General features: G+C 47.5%; 1 protein-coding gene across 7 annotated transcripts in view; it reads left to right on the top strand.

The window, feature by feature from the left end:
• DLG5 (discs large MAGUK scaffold protein 5) overlaps window positions 1–25,223 on the top strand; it is a 127,828-nt gene that overhangs the window by 54,648 nt on the left and 47,957 nt on the right. For all 7 annotated transcript variants that reach the window (XM_084994172.1, XM_084994171.1, XM_084994173.1 and 4 more), the window contains 3 exons: window positions 8,847–9,009; window positions 10,997–11,140; window positions 11,752–11,935. In XM_084994172.1, coding sequence (XP_084850298.1) covers window positions 8,847–9,009; window positions 10,997–11,140; window positions 11,752–11,935 — 491 coding nt within the window. The remainder of the gene's footprint in view (window positions 1–8,846; window positions 9,010–10,996; window positions 11,141–11,751; window positions 11,936–25,223) is intronic.

The following is a 25,223-nucleotide window of genomic DNA, read 5'->3' as shown; positions in this document are numbered from 1 at the left end:
CTTTTTTCAGTTGACATTGACCTTGGAGTGAGTTACCCCATTTTCCTTCAGGCTGACTTGCAAATACCCATGGTGGTATTGACCAGAAGGCCTTTGGCTGCAGCAGTAGGGAATTCCTGCTTATGTTGCCTTAAACAACAAAGAAATGTGATTTCATGTGGGAAAAGTGTGGAGGGTGGGCTGAGTACATCAGAGTGTGAATCTCTGTGGGGTCTCCTCAGGCTAATGGCAAGGGTTAGCCATCATGTCTAGACCTGACAGTGTCAAGGGTTGTAGTGTTCATTATGGGAAATGCTAGCCTCGGGTGGCTGTTTGCATTCAAATGAATTAACATGAAATAAAATTTAAATCACTAGTTTCAGCAGTCACACTAGCCACATTTTAAGTGTTCTGCAGCACCTGTGGCTGGTGGCTACTCTATTGGACAGAGCAGATAAAAGAGGATGAAAGAGGTCATCTTCTCTTGAGTCTCCTGATAAGCAAAGAAAAAGAAGCCTTCCCCGGAAAGGTCTTGGCACAGTCCCTAGTGCCCCGTCACAGGTCTATACCCAAACCGTGGTTTGTGCAATGTGGCCCCTGGACCAGCAGCACCCAGGCACTTGATGGAAATGCAGGTTCCTGGGCTTCAGAAGCTCTGAGGGTGGGGCCCAGCATCCACATTAACAGCCCTTCTGGTTAGAGATGAGCTGGCCTAACCTACGCCCTGGCAAGTGCGCTAGAATGTCTCTGGCTGGCTTGGACCAGTCCCTTGGAGAGGGCCATGGGCCCACTGCAGCACCTCCTGGAGGAATTCCTCCTGGCTCAGCCTCACATAATGATGGGCAGAGCACTTCCTTTCCTGGTTGTCTCAGGCGCTCCACGGCCCTGGCTGAGGGGCTGGTAAGTCAAATGGAGACTGGCTGCTTTTGTTTGTTACGGTCTTTCTCCATGAACCTAAGGAAAAGCAAGGTCTAGTAATAAAAATATCGCTTCCACTTTCCCACATATATTTCCCTAACCAAGAACATTTGGGAAAAGAACAGAAAGTTACCTTCGGCATAAGAGGAAATTGGTAGGTGGAGTCTTGGGTATAGTGTTTTCTATGCCATAGGTGCTGTCTGGTTGGCCCCCTGGCTGGTGTTAGGTTCCCATAAGGTCTGCCCATTTCAGCTCTCTAGCCCAAAGCTACTAACAACACATTAGCAGCCTTAAAGTTTGCTGTGTCTTTCCAGGCAGTTTTCATCAGCTAAGCACATGTGACTTCTTCAAGGCTTCTGCCACCACATGTAGCCCATTATTAGGTAACCTACCCATCGATAGGCCTCATAGATCTGCTCAGGGATTTTAGACATTCAGTGTTTTTTCTTCCTCATTCATCTGGACCCATTTTCTCAGGTGCCTTTTATTTCTTATCTGTCTCTAACTGGGAAAGTTTTAAGAAGAGACAAATCATGGGCAGCATTTGTAAAAGGAGGCTTAATTTTCATGCAAATTGAAATAATAAAAGATTTCTTATTAAAGAGAAAGATCTCCTAGTTTGTTGGCAGAAGAAGGAGACAAAGGGCTTCCTTCCCATCCCAGCAAAGATTCCTTGAAAATGCAGCTTCTGACTGATGGAGGAAGAGGGGGTGAGTCAGCGTGGAGGCAGGGCTGCTCCCTGACCTCGTGCCCTCTGACTCTTCCTTCTCTGGTCCCATTGGGTCCAGGGCCTCTTTTCTCTTGGGTCATCAGATGGATGGGAGCATCTTGTCCTCTTGGAGCCTGTGCTTAGCACTCATAGGAATCACAGGAAGGCCTGGCTCCAGGTCTTATGGGTTAGTCAGGTGTCTTAGTTCAGGCTGCTATCACAGCACAGACTGGGGCAGCTTAGAAACAACACACATGTAATTCTTACAGTTCTGGAGGCTTGGAAATCCAAGATTGAGGCAGAGTCAGTGTCGGGGATTGTGGGGGGCATTTCCTGATTCATAGACAGTGTCTTCCTGTTGTAACTGCACATGGCAGAAGGAGGAAGAACTTTCTGGGGTCCTTTTTATAAGGCCACTAATCCCATTCATGTGGGCTTCACCCTCATGGCCTGATTACCTCCCAGAAGTCCTACCTCTTAATACCTCACTTAAGGGGTTAGGGTTTCAGCATAGGAATTTGGTGGGGTACACCGGCATTTAGACTATAACACCAGAGAGGTAAAGGACTGGCCACTTTGCCTGTGTAGAACAAGGAAACAGAGAGGAAGGAGCCCTTTCTTTCTTCCTTTCTTCCTTCCTCTCTCTCTCTTGCTCTCTTGCTTGCTCTCGCTCTCTTCTTTCCTCTCTCCCTCTCCCCTTCCTTCTGCACGTGTGGCACATGAAGTTCCTGGGCCAGGGATCGAACCCACGCCACAGCAGTGGCCCAGACACAACAATGACAATGCCAAATCCTTAACCCGCTGAGCCTCCAGGGAACTCCAGGAGCAGTTATTTCGGATGAGAGGTGTCACTGTAAGCTTTAAGGAGGAGGTGGCCCTTGACTGGGGTTTTCCAGGAATGACACTGCAGATGCAGGGGCAGCCTGGAAAGCAGCAGGCCATCGCTGCCTGTCTTGATTTGAGTTTCTGCAAAGCTGATCCTGAGTTAAGGATTTGAGAGCATGTAGCTTATCTGGGGAGAGATCTGGGAACTGGGCAAGGCTGCAGCTGCTGCACTAGAATCTGATTTCCTTCTACTCTTAAGTCCTGGGAGGAGCCCAGTCCTGTGCTAACCAAGGCGGGCATCACTGGGCCCTCCTTGCATTTCATCAAGAGGCAATGCCTTTAAATGCAGTGCCTACTGGACAGCCAAAAAAACAAGAAAAAAGACACCCTGCCCAGCAAATGAAACTTTGGTCCAGATCAGAGATTCTTAAAGTTTATCAGGCATCAGACTTGCCTGGAGGGGAGTGCTGGCTTCTTCCGCAGGGTTTCCAATTCAGTATGTCTGAGTGGGGCCCGAGATGTACATTTCTTTTTTTTCTTTCTTTCTTTCTTTTTTTTTTTTTTGTCTTTTTGCCATTTCTTGGGCCGCTCCCGCGGCATATGGAGGTTCCCAGGCTAGGGGTTGAATTGGAGCTGTAGCTGCCAGCCTAGCCAGAGCCACAGCAATGCGGGATCCGAGCCGCGTCTGCAACCTACACCACAGCTCACAGCAATGCCGGATCGTTAACCCACTGAGCAAGGCCAGGGATTGGACCCGCAACCTCATGGTTCCTAGTCGGATTCGTTAACCACTGCGCCACGACGGGAGTTCCCTGAGATGTACATTTCTAATAAATTCTCTGGAGCAGTTGTTCAGGATGTGGGATCATGTCTCTCTGGCTCTGGCTCTCCTGGGCTGGAGGCAGGGTTGGCTTGGTTTTTGCTTTCTGCAGCCAGTGATGATCATACTGCTTTGCGCCTCTCCTGACAGCCAGGGCCTGGAGGAGGCCAGGAAGTTTACATGGGCACCCCACTCGACCTGACCTCTTTTAGCTATTGCCCATTTTCTCCAGGAACTTCTGGTACATGGGCCCATAGGGCTCTGAAGCAGAGCTGTGACCTGTCTAGTTATAAATAAGATTAGGAGGTGGCCTTCAGGGTCAGCTGGAGCATGGTGATGAGGGAGCCAAGGACAGAGAAGCTTATGGCCAAGAAGACTACTTAGCTGCCAGGCTGCTGGCTGAGCCTCAGTGGTCTGCACCGTGGAGGAGGCTGCGTCAGCCTGGGTGACTGGGAGGAGGAGCAAGGACTGGTGATGGCGGATGGGGCTCTGCACCCTCTGCCTGCTTTCCTCTCACCCCAAGGCCCAGAGGAGTTCTTTGTCCAAGCTCCAGGGCCTGAACCAGTTTTTCTGGCATCTTCTAGCACTCCTTTGAGGGCTATTTAATTCTAATCCAAACCCACTAAATCCTATCCTGGACCCAAAAAGGAAAAAGAAAGTTGGTATTCTTCTCAAGTGGGTTACAGAAAGGGAAGAGGAAGTAGTAAAGTGATGGGAGAGTGGACGGTTTTGCATTTGAATCCAGAAGAACAACTGCGGAAAGGTAGAGTTTGAGGCTTCTGTGGACAACTCATTTGACTTTGGTTTTAATTTTGTTTGTTCTTGAAATTGTTTACTATAGACATTGTGACTAGTGGGGGTAACAGTCCACACCTCTTCACCAGTCACACTTCTTCTGGAGTGATTGTTTAAGGTCAATGCGGGTTTTTTTGTTTGATGACTGCATCTGTGGCATAAGAAATTTCCCAGGCCAGGGCTTGAATCTGAGCCGCAGCTGTGATCTATGCTGCAGGTGTGGCAACACTGGCTCCTTTAGCTCACTGCACCGGGCCGGGGATTGAACCTGCACCTCCACAGTGACTGGAGCCCTGCAGTCGGATTCTTAACCCACTGTGCCACAGTGGGAACTTCTTTCTTTTCTTTCTTTGTTTCTTTTTCTTTTTTTTCAACTTCAAAAGTTTTTTTAAAGTCATGTTTGTTGAAATATGAATTATATACAGTAAAATTTATCCTCTTTAGTGTCTAGTATGATAAGTTTTGACAAACATGCTGGTCACTTCACTGTCATCACAGCTAAGATACAGAACAGTTTCTTCACTGTAAAGAATTCACTTCTCTGACTTTGGTGGTCAGCCTTCTTCCCTTCACATCCAGCCCCTGGCAATGACTGGACTGTCTTCTGCCCCTGTAGTATTGCCTTTTCTCAAATGTCATGTAAATGGAATCATATAGTATGTGGCCTTTTGAGTCTGGCTTCTTCCACTCAGCATAGCATGTTACCAATTCCCGTTGCCCTTGCGCTTGTGTGCAGCAGTGGTTTGCAGGATGGTAAGTACTTTTTTTTACTGTTGAGAAGTAGTCCACTGAGTGTAACACCATCTCTAACCCATTTAACAGCTACTGTAAACAGTTATGTGCCAGCTTTTGTGTGAACATAAATTTTCATTTCTTTTGTGTAAATACCTAGGAATGGGATGCTGGGTGGTATGATAAGTACATGTTTAACTTTATAAAAGGCTGTCAGAGTGTTTTCTGAAGTGGCCGTATGATTTCGTATTCCCACAAGCAATGTTCGAGAATTCCAGATTCTCTGCATCCTTGCTAGCTAGCATTTGGTGTTGTCATTTTAAAATTTTAGCTATTCTGGTAGTGATAAAGAGACATGGTAGTTATCTTCAAAGACTTGCATGTCTGCTGTATCGAAGAGCAATTGCAATTGTACCTCGTGGCCTTTGGGGGCAGACCTAGGGTCAGTGGGGGAAGTAGACAGATTTTAACTCAGTACACAGAATAATTTTGCAAGGAGAGATTAGATAGGCTTTTCTATGAAGTAGTCAGGTTCCTCGCTGTGTAGGAGTTCAATTTTGGTGGCTATTTAGGGGATTCTGGCAACCATTTGCTTGGAAGGACTGTATTATTTCAGAATGTCCTTTAACCCTGAGATGCAAGTAAAAAGAGAAAAACTTAACTTTTAATTGAATGGAGATGGAGAGGGTTTTCTGCAACACTTGCTGTTATTTTGGGACTTCCTGGCTTAGCACATCTTGGGATTTTTCTTGAGGTCCCCTGTGGCCCTCCTCTGCCCTCTGGCTTCCTTATTGTGAAAAGACGGGGGCACCCAGGCAGCGTTTTCCCTAAGTCAGCCTGCCATGTGTTGGATTTGCAGGCCTGGGTGGCCTTAGTTTGTGTGTTTTGTGTATGCTTAAGCCTTTGGGGCAGGGAGGGGAAACAGGAGACCATGCAGGGTAGTGGACAAGACCCTGGGTCTGGAGGTGGAGCCAGGTTCACATGGATGTTTGTCAGTTTCCTAGCTCTGCAGTCTTGTTGGGTGTTAGTTACTCACCTGGTGATCACAGCATGTACCTGGGAAGGTACCCTGGGGTTTAATGAGGTGAGGACCCAGGTGTGTTTAACACCCAGGCTGTGCTCAGCAAACACTAACACTCACATTATTGTCGGCCTGATCGGCTGCTCCCAGGTCCTGCCAGCTACAGAGGCAGTTAAGAGGCAGAGGCTGTGTGTGGTAACAGGTCTGATGACCGTTACTTCTGTCCTGCTGCTGCTACACTCTCCAGCATACAAGAAGCCAAGTGATGCATCTTTGTTGTCTCGTTTGTAAAGTGGGGTGAAAATTCTTCCCCTTCCTGGAGGCAGGTTGCTAGGGCTGGTGGTGCTTTTCACTTCTAAAATTGAGATCTGATGTTTCTCTGATTATTGAACTTGACCATTGCATAGTTCAGCCATTCTCAAAGCATGGTTTGGGTACTCCTGAGGTCCTTTAAGGGGGCCAGTGAGGTCAGAACTGTTTTCATAATGATGCTAAGATGTCACCTGCCTCTTGCATTCTTGTCCTCACACAAACTGCACAGTAGAGTTTTCTAAAGGCTCCATCCCCAGTGTGTGATGTTGCACAGAGGTGAGTCTTTAGCTATCTCTGTTGATCCAGGCATCAAACAGTGTTACATAGATGCAAAGCAGTGCCATTCTTCTCACTGTGTTTTTTGTTTTGTGATGGAAAGAATAGTTAAGTTTTCAGAAAAAAATCTTATGTGAATATGTAATGGGTTTGGTTATTTTAAAGTTAGTAAATATTTAAAAATACTTTTATCGTACTAGTTTCCAAGCTGGTAGATATTATTAGATAAATATAAACATAAGCTCTTTGGAGTCCTCAGTCATTTCTAAGAGTGTAAAGAGGTCCTTAGATCAAAACACTTGAGAACTTTGAGGTTGAGGCCCTGCACTGGGCTCAGAGAGCAGGCACTCCATATGCTATGCTGTCATTTACTGGCTTGGTGACCTGGACCCATTATTTAACCTTTATAGAGGTTTTGTTTCCTGACCTATAAAATGGGAATAACAGCAGTATCTTCCTTAAGGGGATGGATGTAAGAAAAGCATCTCAGAAACTGCCAGGTATAGAGTAAGTGCTACTCATGCTTGTCTTCGGGAGGCTGCAAGGCACAGCAGCAAAGAGCAGGGGCTCCAAATCCAGGTGCCCAGGTTCCCATCCTGGGCACCATTTACTGTCTGTGCAAGATTGTGCTGATTCCCCAACCGTGGTGGGCCTCGGTCTTTCGACTTGTAAAATGGAGATGATAACATTCCTAGCACCTCTGGAGTTGTTGGGAAGATTAAATTAATGCCTGGGGCATCTGTGTTTGTTGCTGTTATGTGGGTTAGTTGCGTTTGTCAGTCCTGCGCAGATCATGTCCCTTTGGGGATGAATCGATTGTAGGCCTCTCCAGAAGTGGTGTCAGGCACATGTTAGAGAGCTGGGTAAGTTAGTATAAATCAGATGGTGGTCATAGAACTAGATCTCATAAAAATGCCTGCATTTGCTGGAGAGGAAGACATTACTGAGCCTGCACAGAACTGTAACCAGCCTGTTTTCCAAAACTCCTAGGGGCAGGGGTAATGATCTAGGGTCTTTGGGGAAAGGCAGGGGAAGGCTTCTCAGGCTGTGGTATGGAACCCATGGAGGCAGGGAGATGCTTGTGGGAAATGCTGGTGCTGGGCCCCACCTTAGAGAACATTCCAGCCCCAGAGGTCTGGCCTGAGCACAGAAATCCCAGTTGTTACGATGGTGCTTGTTTTAAAATAACATGGTGAGGGGTATTAGATTCAGTGGTTGGGGTACTAGCATTGGATAACACTGGGCTGAGAGCTTGAGTCTCCTGCCTCAGACCATGGTCTGGCTTGTCACCCATATCAAACTCTCCATCCTCCTTGGTATTCCTGGAAGATGCAAGGCCACACCTCAGTACCTACCTTGGAGGACACTCAGTTTGCAAAAGCAAATCAGCCAGTAGGTGGGGGGACGGTGATCACGTTGACATAGAGTCAGAAGATGTGCATCTTGCGCTTTGCACATCCCAGGGCTACTGGGGAGACAAATACTGTGTCCCTGGGGTGAGTCAGCCTCTGGATCACATCCATAAAATGGAATGACTGCTGTGGGTTATTCTGACGCCACTGAGGATTGTGAGGGTTAGAAGTCTCAGGGGAACATATGGACAGAGTTAAATATAAAAGCACCATGAATGTCTCTTTTTCTGGGACATTTGAGTGAGGTGCAGTCTTTCGAGAAACAGATTGGGATCTTGTCAGGGGTGCTGGTAGTTGCTGCTGTCCCTTAGTAATAGCATAAGGCATGGGGTTCCCTTCTGGATACATCTAGTCCTGGTGGCAGGTGATGAGGGCCTGGTCAGAGGTTCTGGGACTTACCTGAACTAGTTAGCTTGGTTGTGGGAGGCTCTCCCTGCAGCCTTCTCCAAGCTGCACACCAGGGCTGGTTGGGCAGGTCTTTCAGTCAGGCAGCCTGGAAACGGGAGCTGTGTAGCGTTGTCAGCCCTGATCAGGTGAGGACGGGACACAGGCCTTGGGCTCAGCTTTGGAGCTGACTGCCTTTGTCCTCTGCCAGCATCTCTGGGTTGCAGCTGTGCCTTCCTCTTCAAGCCATGTCTTTCACTCTGCTCAGGGCTTAGGCTGGCCTCTCTGTGCCCAGGGGTGGGTGTCAGATGGTGTTAGCTGAGCAGGCAAGGATGCAAAGATTAAGGCCAAAATGGTTCCATCCTAGAGGCACCAAAGCCAGGTTGGGGAGAGAGGAGGACCCCAGGGTCCTCGGCCAGGGCCAAGGTAGTAGGGCCATGTAGATGCTGAAGCCAGACTGCTGGGCTCCTGTCCCAGATGCTCCTTTTACTCTTGGACACAGTGGTGTCATCTGGGAGAGGGGATGTGACAGGATCCACCAGGTGGGGTGGTTGTGAGGCTCGAGTGCAAGCTAAGAGCTCAGGACTGTGCTCGGCAGCTGGTGGGGCCTGGGTGAATGTTCGTGAGGGGCTGTGAGTTTACTTTGTCACCTTCCTCCTGCAGGCACCACTGGGAAGGCGCCATCCCCACCGCCCCTGCTCACTGATCGGCAAGTGAACGAGAAGGTGGAGAACCTGTCCATTCAGCTGCGGCTGATGACCCGGGAGAGGAATGAGCTCCGGAAGCGCCTGGCCTTCGCCACCCACGGGACGACCTTCGACAAGAGGTGGTGACTGTGCCCCTCCCCTGCTGGCCCAATGGACAGGGTCACCACCCTGATGCCATTGCGTCCTCTGCCTGAGACATACCCTTAGCTCCCAAGTCCCTGGCTGTACTGCCTGCTTGTCCTGTTGCCCCCTGTTCTGCCTTTGGGCCTGAATGTGGGGAAGGGGGACACAGGCTTGTTATGCTTCTGCTAGTCAGAATCGGGGCCTGTGGCCTGAATCACACAGGTTGGGGATTGAAAAGTGAGTGGGTGTGTCCATCATACATGGTGGTGTGCTGGTGCGTGCATGTGCATGCGTGTGAGCCAGTGAGAGGAACCTGGGCTGGCCCTGAAGCCTTTCTGCTGGTCTTGCAGATGAACATTTGGTGGGTGGTCTGGGCAGCAGATGGAGGCTCCTGGTCCCACTTTGGTTTCTCCTCACTGGTTGGTTGGATGGCCTTGGCCCCTTCCAGGCCCTGCCATAATAGAGACAGTCACCCCACTGCTAGGCTCTTGGCTGGCCAGTCTGTGTGTGGGGGTGCCACTGTCTCTCAGACACCCCAGCCTACCTCCTCGTTGAGCAGGAGGTTTGTAAATACATTGTTTTTGCCACAAATATGTTTTAAAAGAGTTGATCCCACCTGGGTTTTTTGTTATTTCGAAGAACATCTTTGATCACTTCTTTCGTTGGCATGGAGAGGTAGATATCAGGGAAGGGTTGGGGAAATGCTGGCAGGGGTTCTGAGGAGAGGGGTTGGGTTAATCTCTTTCCTTTAGGAGCATCAGGGGTATGTGCTTCACCCCAAGGAAGGTTTTTCTGGGGTGATGTTGGGGCTGCAAAGTCTGCTCCTTGAAGTTGCCTTTATGAGGGTGTGTCTCTCAGTCAGATGGCATGAGGGCAGGGCAAGTAAGCAAATGGTGCACGACTGTGTGCTGTCCATAGCTGCTTTCATGCCACCGTAACAGCAAGTGGCTGCACAGAGACTCGAGCTTGCACCAGGATCATCAGCAGGGTTTGTGAAAGCACAGAATGCTCATTATCCCTCCCTCCTGTCTGATTCAGGAGGCCTGGGGCTGGCCCAAGAATTTGAATTTCTTTTTTCCTTTTTAGGGCTGCACTGGCAGCATATAGAAGATCCTAGGCTAGGGGTCTTCTCAGAGCTGCAGCTGCTGGCCTATGCCACGGCCACAGCCATGCCAGATCCGAGCTGTATCTGTGACCTCCACTGCAGCTCACAGCAATGCTGGATCCTTAACCCACTGAGTGGAGCCAGTGATTGAACCCGCACCCTGACGGTCATTATATTGGGTTCTTGACCTGCTAAGCCACAACGGGGACTCTAGAATTTGCATTTCTAGCAAGTTCCCAGGTGATGACAATGCTGCAGGCCCAGGAATCCCACTTTGACAACCCCTGCTCCTGGCCACTTTTCTCAGTCTTGGCTGTACATCAGAATCCCTTGGGGAGTTAAAAAATCCTGATGTCTGGAGTTCCTGCTGTGGTGCAGGAGCTCAGATTTGATCCCTGGCCCCTGAACCTCCATATTCCTTGGGTGTGGCCGAAAAGAAAGAAAAAATAGTGATGTCTGAGTCCTACCCTCAGGGATGCTGATAGAATTGGTCTGGGCCTTGGTCTTTTATTATGTACCCAAGATTGAGAATCACTTCTGTAGTGAGAGGAGGGACTTCATCTTGGGGTCTGATGGGCCCACTGTGTGCAGGCCTGCGTGTGGCCTCCCGGAGGCTCCGAGAGAAGCCTCCCCACTCTCCAAGCTCACGCAGGGAGATCAGCAGTCACGTCCTCAATCTTGGGCATTCTGATTCTGTTGGTATGGGTGCAGCCAGATCATCTGGCCTTAGCAGGCACCAGGTGGCAGGGTATGCGGGAGGCCAGTGTTTGAGAACCACTGGGCTGGGTGACCCAGGATGTGGCTTCCCAGGGGAGAGACATTCTTGTCATTGTGATCCTGGGGCCTGTGTTCACTGGGCTGTTTGCCGTCTGGGCCAGGCCCTACCACAGGCTGAATCCAGACTATGAGAGGTTGAAGATCCAGTGTGTGCGGGCCATGTCCGACCTGCAGAGCCTGCAGAACCAGCACACCAACGCCTTGAAGAGGTGTGAGGAGGTGGCCAAGGAGACTGACTTCTACCAGTGAGTGGGGCCTGCCTGGAAGGGCTCCCAGTGTCCACAGAACGGCTGCCTCTTAATGGTCTTTTCTTCTGGACCTGGAGCCTGGGGTTCTGGTTCTAGCCCTGCCTCTGCCATGTAGCAAGTGGTGGGCTTTCAGTAGTGGGTTTATGGCTTTGGGCCTCAGTTTTCCACACCATCCATTGCCAGCTTCAGAAGCACATAAGGGTAGGAAAATGGTTAAACACATGAGACAATAGGCTAGTCAGATCACTGAGCCCATAGGTCACTGTCTGGGCTCTGTTGCTACAGGAGACATCTGGGGCATGTTCCCATTTGGTCTGGTGCCCCTTTGAGGGCATTTGCCTGCCTGCTTGCCGGCAAAGGTATCTGTACTTGCCAGGTCTTACCAGGTAAGGGGGCTTATCTCCTTTCCTTGGCCTCGGTGCCTTTTTAGTGTCAGATTTTAAAAAAATGATTTGTGTCTTTCTGGCATCTGGCTGATAGCAGGCTTTGACCTGCCTCTGGAGGGCTGCTGTTGGCTCCTGTCTGGTGCACTGGGACCTGGGCGGGAGATGATGCCTTGGGTGGGGGTTGGAGGCTGGCTGGGGCTCACTGTGCGGGGGACATTTCAGCACACTCCACAGCCGGCTCCTGAGTGACCAGACCCAGCTGAAGGATGACGTGGACATGCTGCGGCGGGAGAACGGACAGCTGCTACGGGAACGTAACCTGCTACAGCAGTCATGGGAGGACATGAAGCGTCTCCATGAGGAGGACCAGAAGGAGATTGGTGACCTCCGGGCCCAGCAGCAGCAGGTAGAAACAGGCTGGGCAGCTGGGGGCAGACCTAGGTCAGTCACTCACCCATGCATCATCCATTTACTATCCACCCATCTACTCGCCCATCATCCGCATAGTCATCCATCCACCCACTCATCCAATTCATCCATCTATCAACCATCCATCCGTCCATCCATCCATCCGTCCATCCACTCACCCACCTACTCATTCACCATCTATTGACCCGACACCTATCTATCCACACTCATTGGTCCATCCGTCCACCCACTCGCCTACCCACCCACCCACCCACATATCCATGTGACTACTTAGCAAGTATTTCTGGTGTCTGCCTCCTTCCTGTGAGGCACTGGGATATTCACGAGCACTTAGCCCTCGTTCTCCAGATCTCTGCAGTCTAATGGGGTGAGGGGGATTGTTAATCAGATAATCACACATCATGAATATTTCAAGGGCTACCAAGGAGGAGGTGCTCTGTGGTATGAGAGGGTGAAACATGAATTTGACTTAGTCTGGGGCCTTGGGGTGCCTCTAGCTTCTTTCCTTTGTATGGATTGTGTGAGATTACAGATAGAGAGAAACTTGGAGAAGTTACTATCGTTATTTTGGGGTGGGAGCATGGCCTGTTGGTCTCGTTGCTCTCCGGGGTCCAAGTTAGTTTCTTCACTTTGCTCAGCTCTTGTTTCATGTTGATAGAGGCCTGAGGAGTAGGCCAGTCAGAACAGCTCCTTGCTGTGAGTAGTGCTGGCCATCCCTCTCTTGTAGCTTATGGTCTGGAATTGCCTGGGCTGCCCAGGGACATGCCAGGGACAGATGATGCTTTCTGTCTGTAGGTTGTTGGATGTTTTAGTTGGAAGGGAGACCCAGGGAGAGACAGGGTGTCTTCCTAGCACCACAGCATAGGTCTGATTAAGCAGAGCCCCATCCCCATCACAGCAGTTAGGGTTCCCCAGTTAAAGCCGACTGTTGGGGCTTGATTGACACAAAGCTGGTGTATAACAATCTGAACTCACTGGTAATGTACTATGCTGTTATCTTTATTGCTTTGTTTTCATTTATGATTTTTTAAAAAGTTTTATTTAAGTATAGCTGATTTATCAAGTTGTGATAATTTCTGTGGTATAACAAAGTGATTCAGTTATATACACACACATATCTATTCTTTTTCAGATTCTTTTCCCAGATAGGTTATCACAGAACATTGGGTAGAGTTCCCAGGGCTTTACAGATCCCTACTGACCATCCATTCCGTATGCAATAATGTGCTTATGCCAATCCCAAACCCCTAATTTTTTATTTTAATTAAAAAAAGATTTTATGGCCATGCTCGTGGTACGTGGAAGTTTTGAGCCAGAGATTGAATCTGAGCTGTACCTGCAACCTCTACCACAGGTGCAGCAATGCCAGACCCCTTTAACCCACTGCACTGGGCTGGGGACTGAACCTGCACATCGGCAGTGACCTGAGCCGCTGTAGTCAGATTCTTAACCACTGCACCACAGTAGGAACTCCAGCAAACCCCTAATTTTTAAAATTATGAAACTCTCAAACTTACGGAAGAGTTGCAAGTACAGTGCAGAGAATTTTTCTCTTGTATCATTCCGTTGCCAACCTTATGCTCCCATCACCTCAAACATGTAAATGTGTATTTCTTGCAATCAAGAATATTCTCTTGTGCAACAGGAGACACATCAGAAATTAACAAGATATATACTACCATCTAATCATCAGACCCTGATCAAGTTTTGCCAGTTGTCTCAATAGTGTCTTCAATGGGAAAATAATCCTGTTCAGAATAAAGCTCAGCATTTAGTTGTTATGTCTCTTAAGTCTCCTTCCATCTGGAACTGTTCCTCGGGCTGTGACCTGTATGACCTTGATGCTTTGGAAGACTACAGGGTAGATATTTTCTAGGTTGTCCCTCAGCCTGGATTTGGCTGATCTTTATGGTTGAATGAGTATTTGCATTTTTGGCAAGACTGTCACAGAAGTGATGGTGCCTTTTTCTCCTTGCATCCTATTGATCAGGACTTGGCTTGATATGACATTACTATTGGTGTTCATTTTGATCCCTTGACTCAGGTGGTGTCTCCAGGCTTCTCCCCTGTAATGATGCTTGTTTTCTCTTTATACACCCATACGTGTGTGTGTGTGTGTGTGTGTGTGTGTGTGTGTGTGTGTGTGTGTTTGTGTTTATGCTCAGGGTTTCCTGTTTTACTCCGTGGGAACCCCTTCAAGCTTGCTGCTCTTTTTGACATGTACCCTTCACTCTTTGAGCACTTCTTTGCCGTCTGGCATAAGAAGATGTTCCAGGCTCATTTTATAATTTCCCTGCCCTGGCCCTGAAAATAAACATTTTTCCTAAGAACCCACATTCCTTTTAGTGGAGAATGGTATTTAGAAGCAAGATCTGAATGATGGTGTACTCCTTGCTCCTGGGGGGTCACAGCTCCTAGGCCCTCTCAGTGGACTAGTAGGGAATAACTGACACATACCTCCTACTAATAGATCTGTCTTTCAGTATATAATATGGATATTGGAAACCATGAGTTCACACTAATATTTCCAGTTCGAATCCTTTTTTTTTTTGTCTTTTTAGGGCCTCATCTGCAGCATATGGAAGTTCCCAGGCTACAGGTTGAATCAGAGCTGCAGCTGCCGGCCTATGCCACAGCCACAAGCCACGCCCACACCCATACCAGATCCAAGCCGCATCTGTGACCTACACCACAGCTCACAGCAACACCGGATCCTTAACCCACTGAGTGGGGCCAGGGATTGAACCCATGGATACTAGTTGGGTTCTTTTCCACTGAACCATGACGAGAACTCCTGTAACACCTTTTTCCAGCAGTGAGAAACCTGGTTCTGATTATCCTTAATCTGTGTACTCACTCAGTCCCACTCTGTGTGTACCTGCCTGCCTTTCCCTCTGCTGCCCCCTTCCCCACGCCCTCCCCTTCTTATCCTTTGTGGGGCTTCATGCCTCCATGCCTCCAAAGGCTATAAGGTTAAGTAGTTCATAAGGGGGAAGGGCAGCTCCTTCTTCATGTTTTTCTTTTTTTTTTTTTTTTTGTCTTTTGTCTTTTTTTTGTTGTTGTTGTTGCTATTTCTTGGGCCGCTCCCGCGGCATATGGAGGTTCCCAGGCTAGGGGTTGAATCGGAGCTGTAGCCACCGGCCTACGCCAGAGCCACAGCAACGCGGGATCCGAGCCGCGTCTGCAACCTACACCACAGCTCACGGCAACGCCAGATCGTTAACCCACTGAGCAAGAGCAGGGACCGAACCCGCGACCTCATGGTTCCTAGTCGGATTCGTTAACCACTGCGCCACGACGGGAACTCCCTTCTTCATGTTTTTATGCTATTTTTTAAATTGCAAAATTCACGTTGTTGAAAAAAAAACAAAAAATACAGACATTTAAAAATTAAAAGAACTCGGAGTTCCTGTTGTGGCTCAGCGGAAACAAACCCGACTAGCATCCATGAGGATGCTGGTTCGATCCCTGGCCTTGCTCAGTGGGATAAGGATCCGGCATTGCCTTGAGCTGTGGTGTATAGGTTGCAGACGAGGCTCAGATCCCACATTTCCATGACTGCGGTGTGGGCCGGCACTTGTAGCTCCAATCTGACCCCTAGCCTGGGAACCTCCATATGCAGCTGGTGCAGCCCTACCTAAAAAGCAAAAATAAATAAATAAATAATTAAATAAAAATAAAAGAATTCTTCCTGTAGTTTCACTCAACAGAGATAACTAACCGTAAGTATATCACCAGTGAAAAGTTTGAAATGTTTAGCTGTATACATAGAATCCTTTGTATCTTATTAACTTATTTGACAAAGTAGAATTGCAGTATTGCTTAGTTGCGAACATTGTTTTTTGCTGAATATGTTATGTGCATCTTTCTATTTCAGTGCAAATTCTACTTCCTTGTTTTTATTTGCTGCAGAGTATTGAGTTACATAGAAGCAGCATAATTGATTTAGCCAGTCTTCTATCGATTGCCCTTTGGGCTGTTTTCTGTATTTTCCCATTGTAGACTGTTCTATTGAAAACTTTTGGGAGTTCCTGTCGTGGCACAGTGGTTAACGAATCCAACTAGGAACCATGAGGTTGCGGGTTCAATCCCTGGCCTTGCTCAGTGGGTTAAGGATCCGGTGTTGTGGTGAGCTGTGGTGTAGGTCACAGACACGGCTTGGATCTGTTACAGCTCCGATTCAACCCCTATCCTGGGAACCTCCATATGCCGTGGGAGCGGCCCTAGAAAAGGCAAAAAGACAAAAAAAAAAAAAAAGAAAAAAAAGAAAAAGAAAAATTTTTTTCTTGTGGTTTATTTTCTTTCTCTGATAGTTGTCGAAGCTTTATGTGGAGTGCCCAGTCCAGGCTCAGTGCTGGCCCCTAAGCTGGGTATACTTGGAGGTATCTGTTGTTTTTGCAGTGAGCCCATTGATCAGGGGTTTGTTGGTGTGGGGCAGGTGTGGCCCAGCCATGGTAACAGGAAGGTTCCTGGCTGGGGAGGTAAGTGCAGGTCAGGGCATCAGGACTCCAGCTGGGGCAGAAAGCAGGGGCGTCTGGAGCCCATCTGCTGCCCCATCTCAGAGGAGCAGCTCACACTCTCCATCTTCCTCTCCTTGGTCCCTTAGCATTCCAGGAGGGGGTGGGCGATGCCCTGGGAGCATTGCTCTAGGGACGAAGTGAGATACTGAGTTGCAGTTGCTGGACCAGCATGGTTAGTGTGTATTGAATGCTGTGAATTGCCCTGTAGAGAGCCTTGCTCCCGCATAGTGCATAGTGCGCAGAGCTTCTTGGAGCCAGTGATCAGGACTGTGAGCTTTAGGTGGTTTAGAGGTGGATCATTGTTACCTCGAAAGAAAACCCTTGGAGAAATCTGGGGTGAGAAGCAGGTGAGGATGAGCAGCTGTGGTGAACAGAGGCCCCTGGGAAGCAGGGACAGCCCCAGCTCAGAGTTTGTGTCCCTTTTCCTTGTGGGCTGTGAGTGCTGACCATCCCCTCTGAGGGTGGGCGGCCCTTCTGTGTCTTCTCCTCCATCTCTCTTTGTGTCATTGCTCATTTGTTCCCTGATATTTGTTCTAGCCAGGTTTTTTTTTTTTTTTTGTCTTTTTACTATTTCTTGGGCCGCTCCCACGGCATATGGAGGTTCCCAGGCTAGGGGTCTAATCGGAGTTGTACCTGCCAGCCAGAGCAACAGCAACGCGGGATCCGAGCCGCGTCTGCGACCTACACCACAGCTTATGGCAATGCTGGATCCTTAACCCACTGAGCAAGGGCAGGGATCGAACCTGCAACCTCATGATTCCTAGTCGGATTCGTTAACCACTGTGCCATGATGGGAACTCCTCTACCCAGTTTTAAACTTAGTTACCTTTTTTCTGTGGGGCTTGTTTAGATTTCATTCTTCTTTGAAAGATTCATAATTTCAGGTGCGTTTGTGGCTGTCTAAGGAAAGTCCCTTTGCTTTCTGGTATTGCAGGAATGGTCTCCTGTGGTTCTGGGAGCTTAGAGGGATTGCATATAAAGTGGGGGATACCACATACCCACATGCTCAAAGCACTCAAGGCTTACTCTGATTATTGTTTTTAATTCTAGTCCTATTTTTTTGTTGTTGTTTCTTTAGGGCTGCACCCGCGGCATATGGAGGTTCCCAGGCTAGAGGTCGAATCGGAGCTGTAGCTGCTGGCCTACACCACAGCCACAGCAACTTGGGATCTGAGCCATGTCTGCGACCTACACCACAGTTCACAGCAATGCTGGATCCTTAACCCACTGAGTGAGGCCAGGGGTCAAACCTGCCTCTTCATTGATGCTAGCCAGATTCGTTTCCACTGAGTCACAGCGGGACCTCCTCTAGTCCTATTAAGTCTGGAATAAAATCTGCCCTGTGGCCTCATCATAGCCCTTACATACTGCAATGGGATTGTAAAGTGGTGCCATCACTTTGGAGAACAGTTTGGCAGTTCCTCAAATAGTTAAATGTGGTACTAGATAACCCAGCAATTCCACTTCTAGATATAAACCCAAGAGAATTGAAAACATATGTCCACACAGACACTTACAGTGTGAATGTTCATAGCAGCATTATTCATAAGAGCCAAAAGGTGGAAACAACCCAAATGCCCACAGACTGATAAGTGGACAAATAAATTGTGTATTCTAGACAATGGAATATTATTCAGCATAAAAAGGAATCAAAAACTGATACCTGCTACAGTGTGGACGAACCCTGACATGGTAAATTAGCCAGTCACATTTGCATATTATGATTCCATTTATGTGAAGTGTCCAGAATAGGGAAATTCACAGACATAAAGTAGATGAGTGGGGCCCTGGCGCCAAGGGCTGGGTGGACGGAGCATGCCTGCTAATGGTTACGGGTTTCTTTTTGGGATGGTGAAAATGTTCTGGAATAAAATAGTGGTAGTTGATGTACAACTTTGTGACTATACCAAAAGCCATTGAATTGTGCACCTAAAGGGTGAATTGTATGGTGCATGAATTGGATATCAAAATAAAAGACTCTGGTTACCACTTTGTCTTAAAAAACCAAAAACCTGCCCTTTGGAGGCATGATGCTTTATTGCCTCCCATCCTGTGACTTTCCTCAGAACCCACAGGGTACAAACATCCAGACTGAGATGTTCCCACTCCCACCGCCCCAGGCCACCACCAAATGTGGGGTGAGTGGTGCGTCCTGGAGCCACTAGGCCACCTGGTCCCCAGCCTGGGCCTTTGCACCCTCACCAGGTCTGGGGTAGGTGCCTGGGCTGTGAGAAGCTCAGGTCTTGGGTCAAGGAAGCTGGGGACACAGGGTGGCTACAGGTCTCCTCCTGCAGGCCCCGAGGGCAGAGGTTGACCTCCCTGGACAAGGCCGGTTTTGTGCCTTTTTGTGCTGGGTTCCTCCCACGCCTTGTTATCTTGAAGAGGCCCTTGCTTGCTGTGCATATTTGCCTGAGGGATTTGTGGCCTCCCCAGCCCTCTGTGTTGATTTATGTCAGAGGAAGTGAGGCAGCTGGGGTTGGAGGGTGCGCTGGCCTGGGTCCTGGGACCTTTCCCCCTTCAGAGCTGCTGTCAGGTGGTTTTTCTGGTGCACCTGCATGTTCTTGCATGAGAACGTGTGTGGGGAGGGCCACGGCATGGTGGTTCCACCTGCAGGGAACATCAGTCAGCATGCACCGTCTGGATTTTTCCGTGTTGTGTCAGCAGTGCCTGAGGGATCTAAGGCAGAGATGGCCAAGCCTTGGCGGGGGAGCAGCGTAGAGGATGTTTTGCACGTTCTTTACTACAACAAATATCTTATGTCTCCTTTGTGTAAATTTGGGTCATCCAGCAAGATATCTCTTTTTCATTGTCGCTAATTTATGAGCCCCATTCTGTGTGGCTTGAGAATCTTCATTTTCTTTTTCTTCTGTCTTTTTGCCTTTTCTAGGCTGCTCCCGCGGCATGTGGAGTTTCCCAGGCTAGGAGGTCCAATTGGAGCTGTAGCCACCGGCCTACGCCAGAGCCACAGCAACTCAGGATCCGAGCCTAGTCTGCGAGACCCACACCACAGCTCACGGCAACGCCAGATCCTTAACCCACTGAGCAAGGGCAGGGATCGAACCTGCAACCTCATGGTTTCTAGTCGGATTCGTTAACCACTGCGCCACGATGGGAACTCCGAGAATCTTCTTTTTCTACACTTTTTCCTGTTACAAATAATTTTTTGGTATGCCCTTATATTCCTTAATGCATGTTTTTCTAAAAGTTTGATTCTTAGAGGTACAATTGCTAGGCTGAAAACATGCTTTTTCTTTTTCTTTCTTTTTTTAAAAAATATGTTCTGCCAGTTTTCTTTTGGGAAACTTAAGGCCCCAGGAAACTTCCTTTTCCTCCTTCTGGTTCGGTCCCCTGTCTTTAAATATACTTTTTTTCTGGTGGTTGATGAAAGTTGACTTCTTTTCCCAGAGATCCCAGGAAAGGGGTTTCTGAGTCTCTGAAAGGCACGCCTCACAGAGGAGCCCGGAGCGTTTCTGACCACTGTGGAGTAGGGCCACTCTGTTCTTGGCCTCCCTGTTGGGACAGCGCAGGCTCTGGCTGTCTTGCTGTGTGGATGGTACCAGACCTTGACTTTGTGCTGTGCCTCCCTTGGACCACTTCTACCTGCTTCTCACAGGCCAGAGGGGAGTCATTTCCAAGAACTGCTGCTTGTCTGAGCTGAGAAGTGTGCCACCTTTTTCATTTTAGAGGATTGTTGGCCAGGAGTTCCCGTCATGGCTCAGTGGAAACGAATCCAACTGCTATCCATGAGGTCGCAGTTTGGTCCCTGGCCTCGCTTAGTTGGTCGGGGATGATCCAGTGTTGTTGTGGCTGTGGTATAGGCCAGCAGCTGTAGCTCTGATTCGACCCCTAGTCTGGAAAGTTCCATAGGCTGCAGGTGCAGACCTAAAAAGCAAAAAAAATGAAAAAATAAAATTCTGAGCCAAATTTAAATGTTCTCTCTCTCAGACTTCCGTTAGCCTTAGTTGAAATGCTAGACGTTGACTGTTAGTGCATGTATGTGTAACTATTTCCTAAGAACAAAATCTTCTAATGATAAAAAGGGAAAATTCTAGACTGATAGGATAGTTTTTCAAATCCTCTGCAGCCAGCTGTGGCCATGGCTTTCTCAAATTTCTCTGAGGCTTTTGATTGCATTAGCGCAGGCATGATTCTGAGCCCTGCTTGTGGAGAAAAGTCGAGAAGTGTTGGAGGCCCATGAGCCTTTTTGACTATCCAGCTGCTGTCCTGTGGGAATGGGACTATTCTTGGTGACGCCAGGGTTAGGATGAGAGGTTAGGAGTTGAGGAAGCCTCATATCATTATACCACTATAACAACATTCTTTTGACTTTTGTTATCCTCCAGGCCTCGTGCAGAGTTTTCACCTGCGGATGGGTGGACCATCAGCGTTGTCTCCCCAGGGTCCCTTTGACCCAGATCCCACCACATTCTCAGGGCTATATTGGGCACCAGAAGGGATCCCTGTGTCTGTTCGGGGATTTTCTCTGACTGGCCTTGTCTCACTGGGAAACTGGCCCATCCTGGCAGCGGATTCACTCTACCTCAGTTGTCCATGGATTGTCACATAGACCCCCATCCAAGCTCCTCATGGTTGGGGAATTTTGGGGACTGAGGGAAGAGAGGCCAAGCCATAGTGTTGACTCCAGATTCTGTTGTGGATGGTGAAGGTGGGCTCTGCTGAGCCAGTGCCCTTCAGAACAAGATTTTTGTCTGCATTGTTTCAAGGCCACTTTTAAAATTAGGTTTTACTGGGAGTTATTGCCTTGGCTCAGCGGTAATGAACCTGACTACTATCCATGAGGACCTGTCCTCACTCAGTGGGTTAAGGATCCAGTGTTGCTGTGAGCTGTGGTGTAGGTTGCAGCCAAGGCTAGGATCCTGAGTTGCTGTGGCTATAGCATAGGCAGGCAGCTGTAGTTTGTATTCAACCCTGGCCTGGGAACTTCCATATGCCGCAGGTGTGGCCCTAAAAAGAAAAAAAAAAATTGTTTTACTTTTGATATATATGGGGTGATAATTTATGTTTTGTTTTATTTTTTTAAAATGGAGGTGTAATTGACATATAACATTATATTAATCTCAGGTGTACAACATAATGATTTGATATTTGTATACATTGTGAAATGATCACCACATAAGTCTAATTAACATTCATCAACTTAGAAAAAATTTTTTTCTTGTGATGAGAGCTATATTGCTTCTTTCCTTTTTTGGTGGGGGGTGGGGAGGGGGCACACCTGCAGCCTGCGGAATTTCCCTGGCCAGGGATCTAACCTGAGCCACAGCATTGACAACACCGTATCCTTAACGCATTGTGCCATGAGGGAACTCCTGTTTCCTTATGAAGTTTGCAAGGCTAGACAACTGTGGGAGTGCATTTGTCAGGTCTGCCCAGGGTTGCCACCTTGTGGGAAGCTCTGGGAATGGCAGCAATGCCTTTGTTCTGTAGTGAACCACTGGACTCTTGGAGCCATGGGGTTCTCACCTGGCTCGGGTATGTTTGGAGTGACTTTTTTTTTTTTTTTTTGGTCTTTTTGCTATTTCTTGGGCTGCTCCTGCGGCATATGGAGGTTCCCAGGCTAGGGGTCGAATTGGAGCTGTAGCCACTGGCCTACGCCAGAGCCACAGCAACACGGGATCCGAGCCGCATCTGCAACCTACACCGCAGCTCAGGCAACGCCGGATCGTTAACCCACTGAGCAAAGGTAGGGACCGAACCCGCGACCTCATGGTTCCTAGTCGGATTCGTTAACCACTGCGCCACGACAGGAACTCCTGGAGTGATTTTTAAAATTGAAATGTTTGAGGTACTGGCCACCCCTCAGGGCAATCTGGTCTAGAAGTGAGATCTTTTCCAGATGTGGCTAGAAGGCACCTATTGACCCTGAAGTCAGGAGTACTCTCCATGGCTGTGTCCTTGGCATGTGTGGGCATGTCCTTGTGGGATGCCCTTCTTACCTCTCAGTAGCCGGCAGTGTGCCAGCTGATATCCTTGGTGTTCTCCAGTTCTCGTTGTCTGCACCTGGACAAATCCAGGAGGTCCTCAGTTTGTCCTTCACTTGCTTCTTGGTTCTTTATTTAGTTCTCCTTTGTCTAGTGATTTATGGAAAAAAATTATGCTGTATCTCCATCACGCATCATACACAAAACTATATTCCAAATAGTTTTCAGATTTAAATGTGAAAAGTAAAATTGTTTTTTGGAAAAACTAATGAGAGTATTTTATGATCTCAAGATAGGAAGGAAAGATTTTCTTTTCTTTTTGGTGCTTCATTGCATTAATTTTTTTTCTCTATGGATATTTTTCTTTTTTTTTTTCTTTTTTTTTTTTTTTTTTGTCTTTTAAGGGCCGCACCCCTTGTTATATGGAGGTTCCCAGGCTTGGGGTAGAATCTGAGCTGTAGCCGCCGGCTTACGCCAGAGCCACAGCAATGCCAGATCCGAGCTGCATCTGTGACCTACACCACAGCTCACAGCAATGCCAGATCTTTAACCCACTGAGTGAGGCCAGGGATTGAACCGCAACCTCATGGTTCCTAGTCGAATTTGTTTCTGCTGCACCATGATGGGAACTCCATTTATGGATATTTTTCATGTTTACTGATACATGACTTACACAAAATAGAATATTCAAATCTAAATTATATAACTTGATGGATTTGTATTTCATATCCATGTTAACACAATTCTAAGATATAAAATATTTCTCAGAAGGAAAGAATTTCTTAAACAGCTAAAGCACAGATCATAAAGGAAATGATTAATAGATTGTACCATATTAAAATTAAAATTTTAGTAACAAGTTACACCCCAAGAAAATATAAAAGTCACATATTGGGAGAAGATATTTGTAATGAATATAACTAGAAAAGAATTAGTCCTGGGAATTTAAAAATCAGTCCTACAGAAAGGAAGGAAGAGAGAAGGAGAGGGAGGGAAAGAAGGGCAAGTGGGGAAGGAAGGAGGGAAGGAAAATCAAAGGATGTGACAGGCAGTTCACAGAAGGAAATGTGTACAGTCAGTAAATGTAAAGAGATTTGCTCTGTCATTCTAGTAACCAGAAAGCAAGTTTAAAAAAAAAAAATCTTATTTTTTAATTCATGAGACTGGCAATGAAAATCTTATTTTTTAATTCATGAGACTGGCCTAAAAAAGAAATCTGATTGTTTCTCAGTTGCCAAGAGGTGGAAACAATCCACATGTCTTCTGACGAATGAATGGGTAAATAAAATGCAGTGCATGTGTACAATGGAATAATATTCGTCTTTAAAAGGAAGGCGTTCCCTGGTGGCTCAGCAGGTTAAGGATCCTGTGTTGTCACTATTGTGACCTGGGTGGCTGCTGTGGCTCAGGTTCTATCCCAAGAACTTGTGCGTGCCATAGACACAGCCAAAAAACTCCAAACCAATCCCCCACGACACACAAATAAAACAAAAAGGAAATTCTGTCACATAACTGCAACCAGGAGTACAACTTGGAACATTTTGCTAAATGAAATGTTAGTCACATCACAAAAAGATAAATACTGTATGATTCCATTTATAAATACGGTATGTACCTCTAGGGTAGTCAGATTCATAGAACCGTAAGTTAGAAGGGTGGTTGTCAGGCTGGGCAGAGGGGGAACAGGGGGTTGTTGGTTAAGGGGGACAGAGTTTCAGTTCTGCAAGATGAAAAAGTTCTGGAGATTGGTCACACAACAATATGAATGTATGTGTATGTGTGTGTGTGTGTATGTATATATATATATATATATATATAATAAAAACATCAAACAGGAATTCCCGTTGTGGTGCAGCAGAAACAAATCCGACTGGGAACCATGAGGTTGCGGGTTCAAACCCTGGTCTCGCTCGGAGGGTTAAGGATCTGGTGTTGCTATGAGCTGTGGTGTGGGTCGGAGACATGGCTCAGATCTGGCATTGCTGTGACCGTGGTGTAGGCCAGCAGCTGTAGATCCGATTTGACCCCCTAGCCTAGGAACTTCCTTATGCGGCAAGTGCAGCCCTACACAAAGCAAAACAAACCCCTCCCCCCAAAAAACAAAAAAAAACCCCAATGTGAATATATATAACACTACTGAAATGTGTACCTCAAGGTTAAAACTGGTTAAGACATTTTGGGGTGTGTGTATTTTATCACAGTTAACATTTAAAAGGGAAATCTGACCTATGAAATCTGGGTGAGGATGCGCTCATTGACAGCAGTAATTCTGAGTACTCCTGCTCACTGCTGGGATGTAAATTGGGATAGCCACCCTAGGAGAGCAACTTGGCATTGTCCAGATGGCAGGGAAAACTCCATATTCTGACCTTTAGCTCTACTTGTAGGTGTCCACCCTATAGAGGAAAGCTTACAGGTGTCAGAGAGGAGACATATGCAGTGTTCACGGTAGTGTCATTTATAACAGCAAGAAAATGGAGTTGATGCAGACATCCACTCATCAGAACAGGAACGTGTGATGTACTCCTACAGTGAAATACTACCTGATCCACTGACTAAACCCTAAAAGCAGCATTGACTAGAAGGAAGCACATCGAATGCTGTTAGGAAATTTCACAGTTACATAAATAGTATAAGTAAAATATTGTGCCTGGTGATGGTTGACACAATTTTAGGGGAGCGGTTAATTCTGGAGGGGAAGAGGGCGACTGGTTAAGAGAAGGGTGTATTGGGGGCTTTAGCTAAACATTTGTAATATTTTATATCTTTAGAAAGCAGTTTGAGATATGTGACAAGATAGAGT

This window comes from Sus scrofa, chromosome 14 (assembly GCF_054392235.1).
Source record: "Sus scrofa isolate SSC_HxYL_T2T_F1_AM1 chromosome 14, Sscrofa_HxYL_maternal_Yorkshire_Landrace_v2.0, whole genome shotgun sequence".
Lineage (NCBI taxonomy): Eukaryota > Metazoa > Chordata > Mammalia > Artiodactyla > Suidae > Sus > Sus scrofa.
Note: the sequence above shows the minus strand (reverse complement) of the source record. Positions and strands in the feature narration are given on the sequence as shown.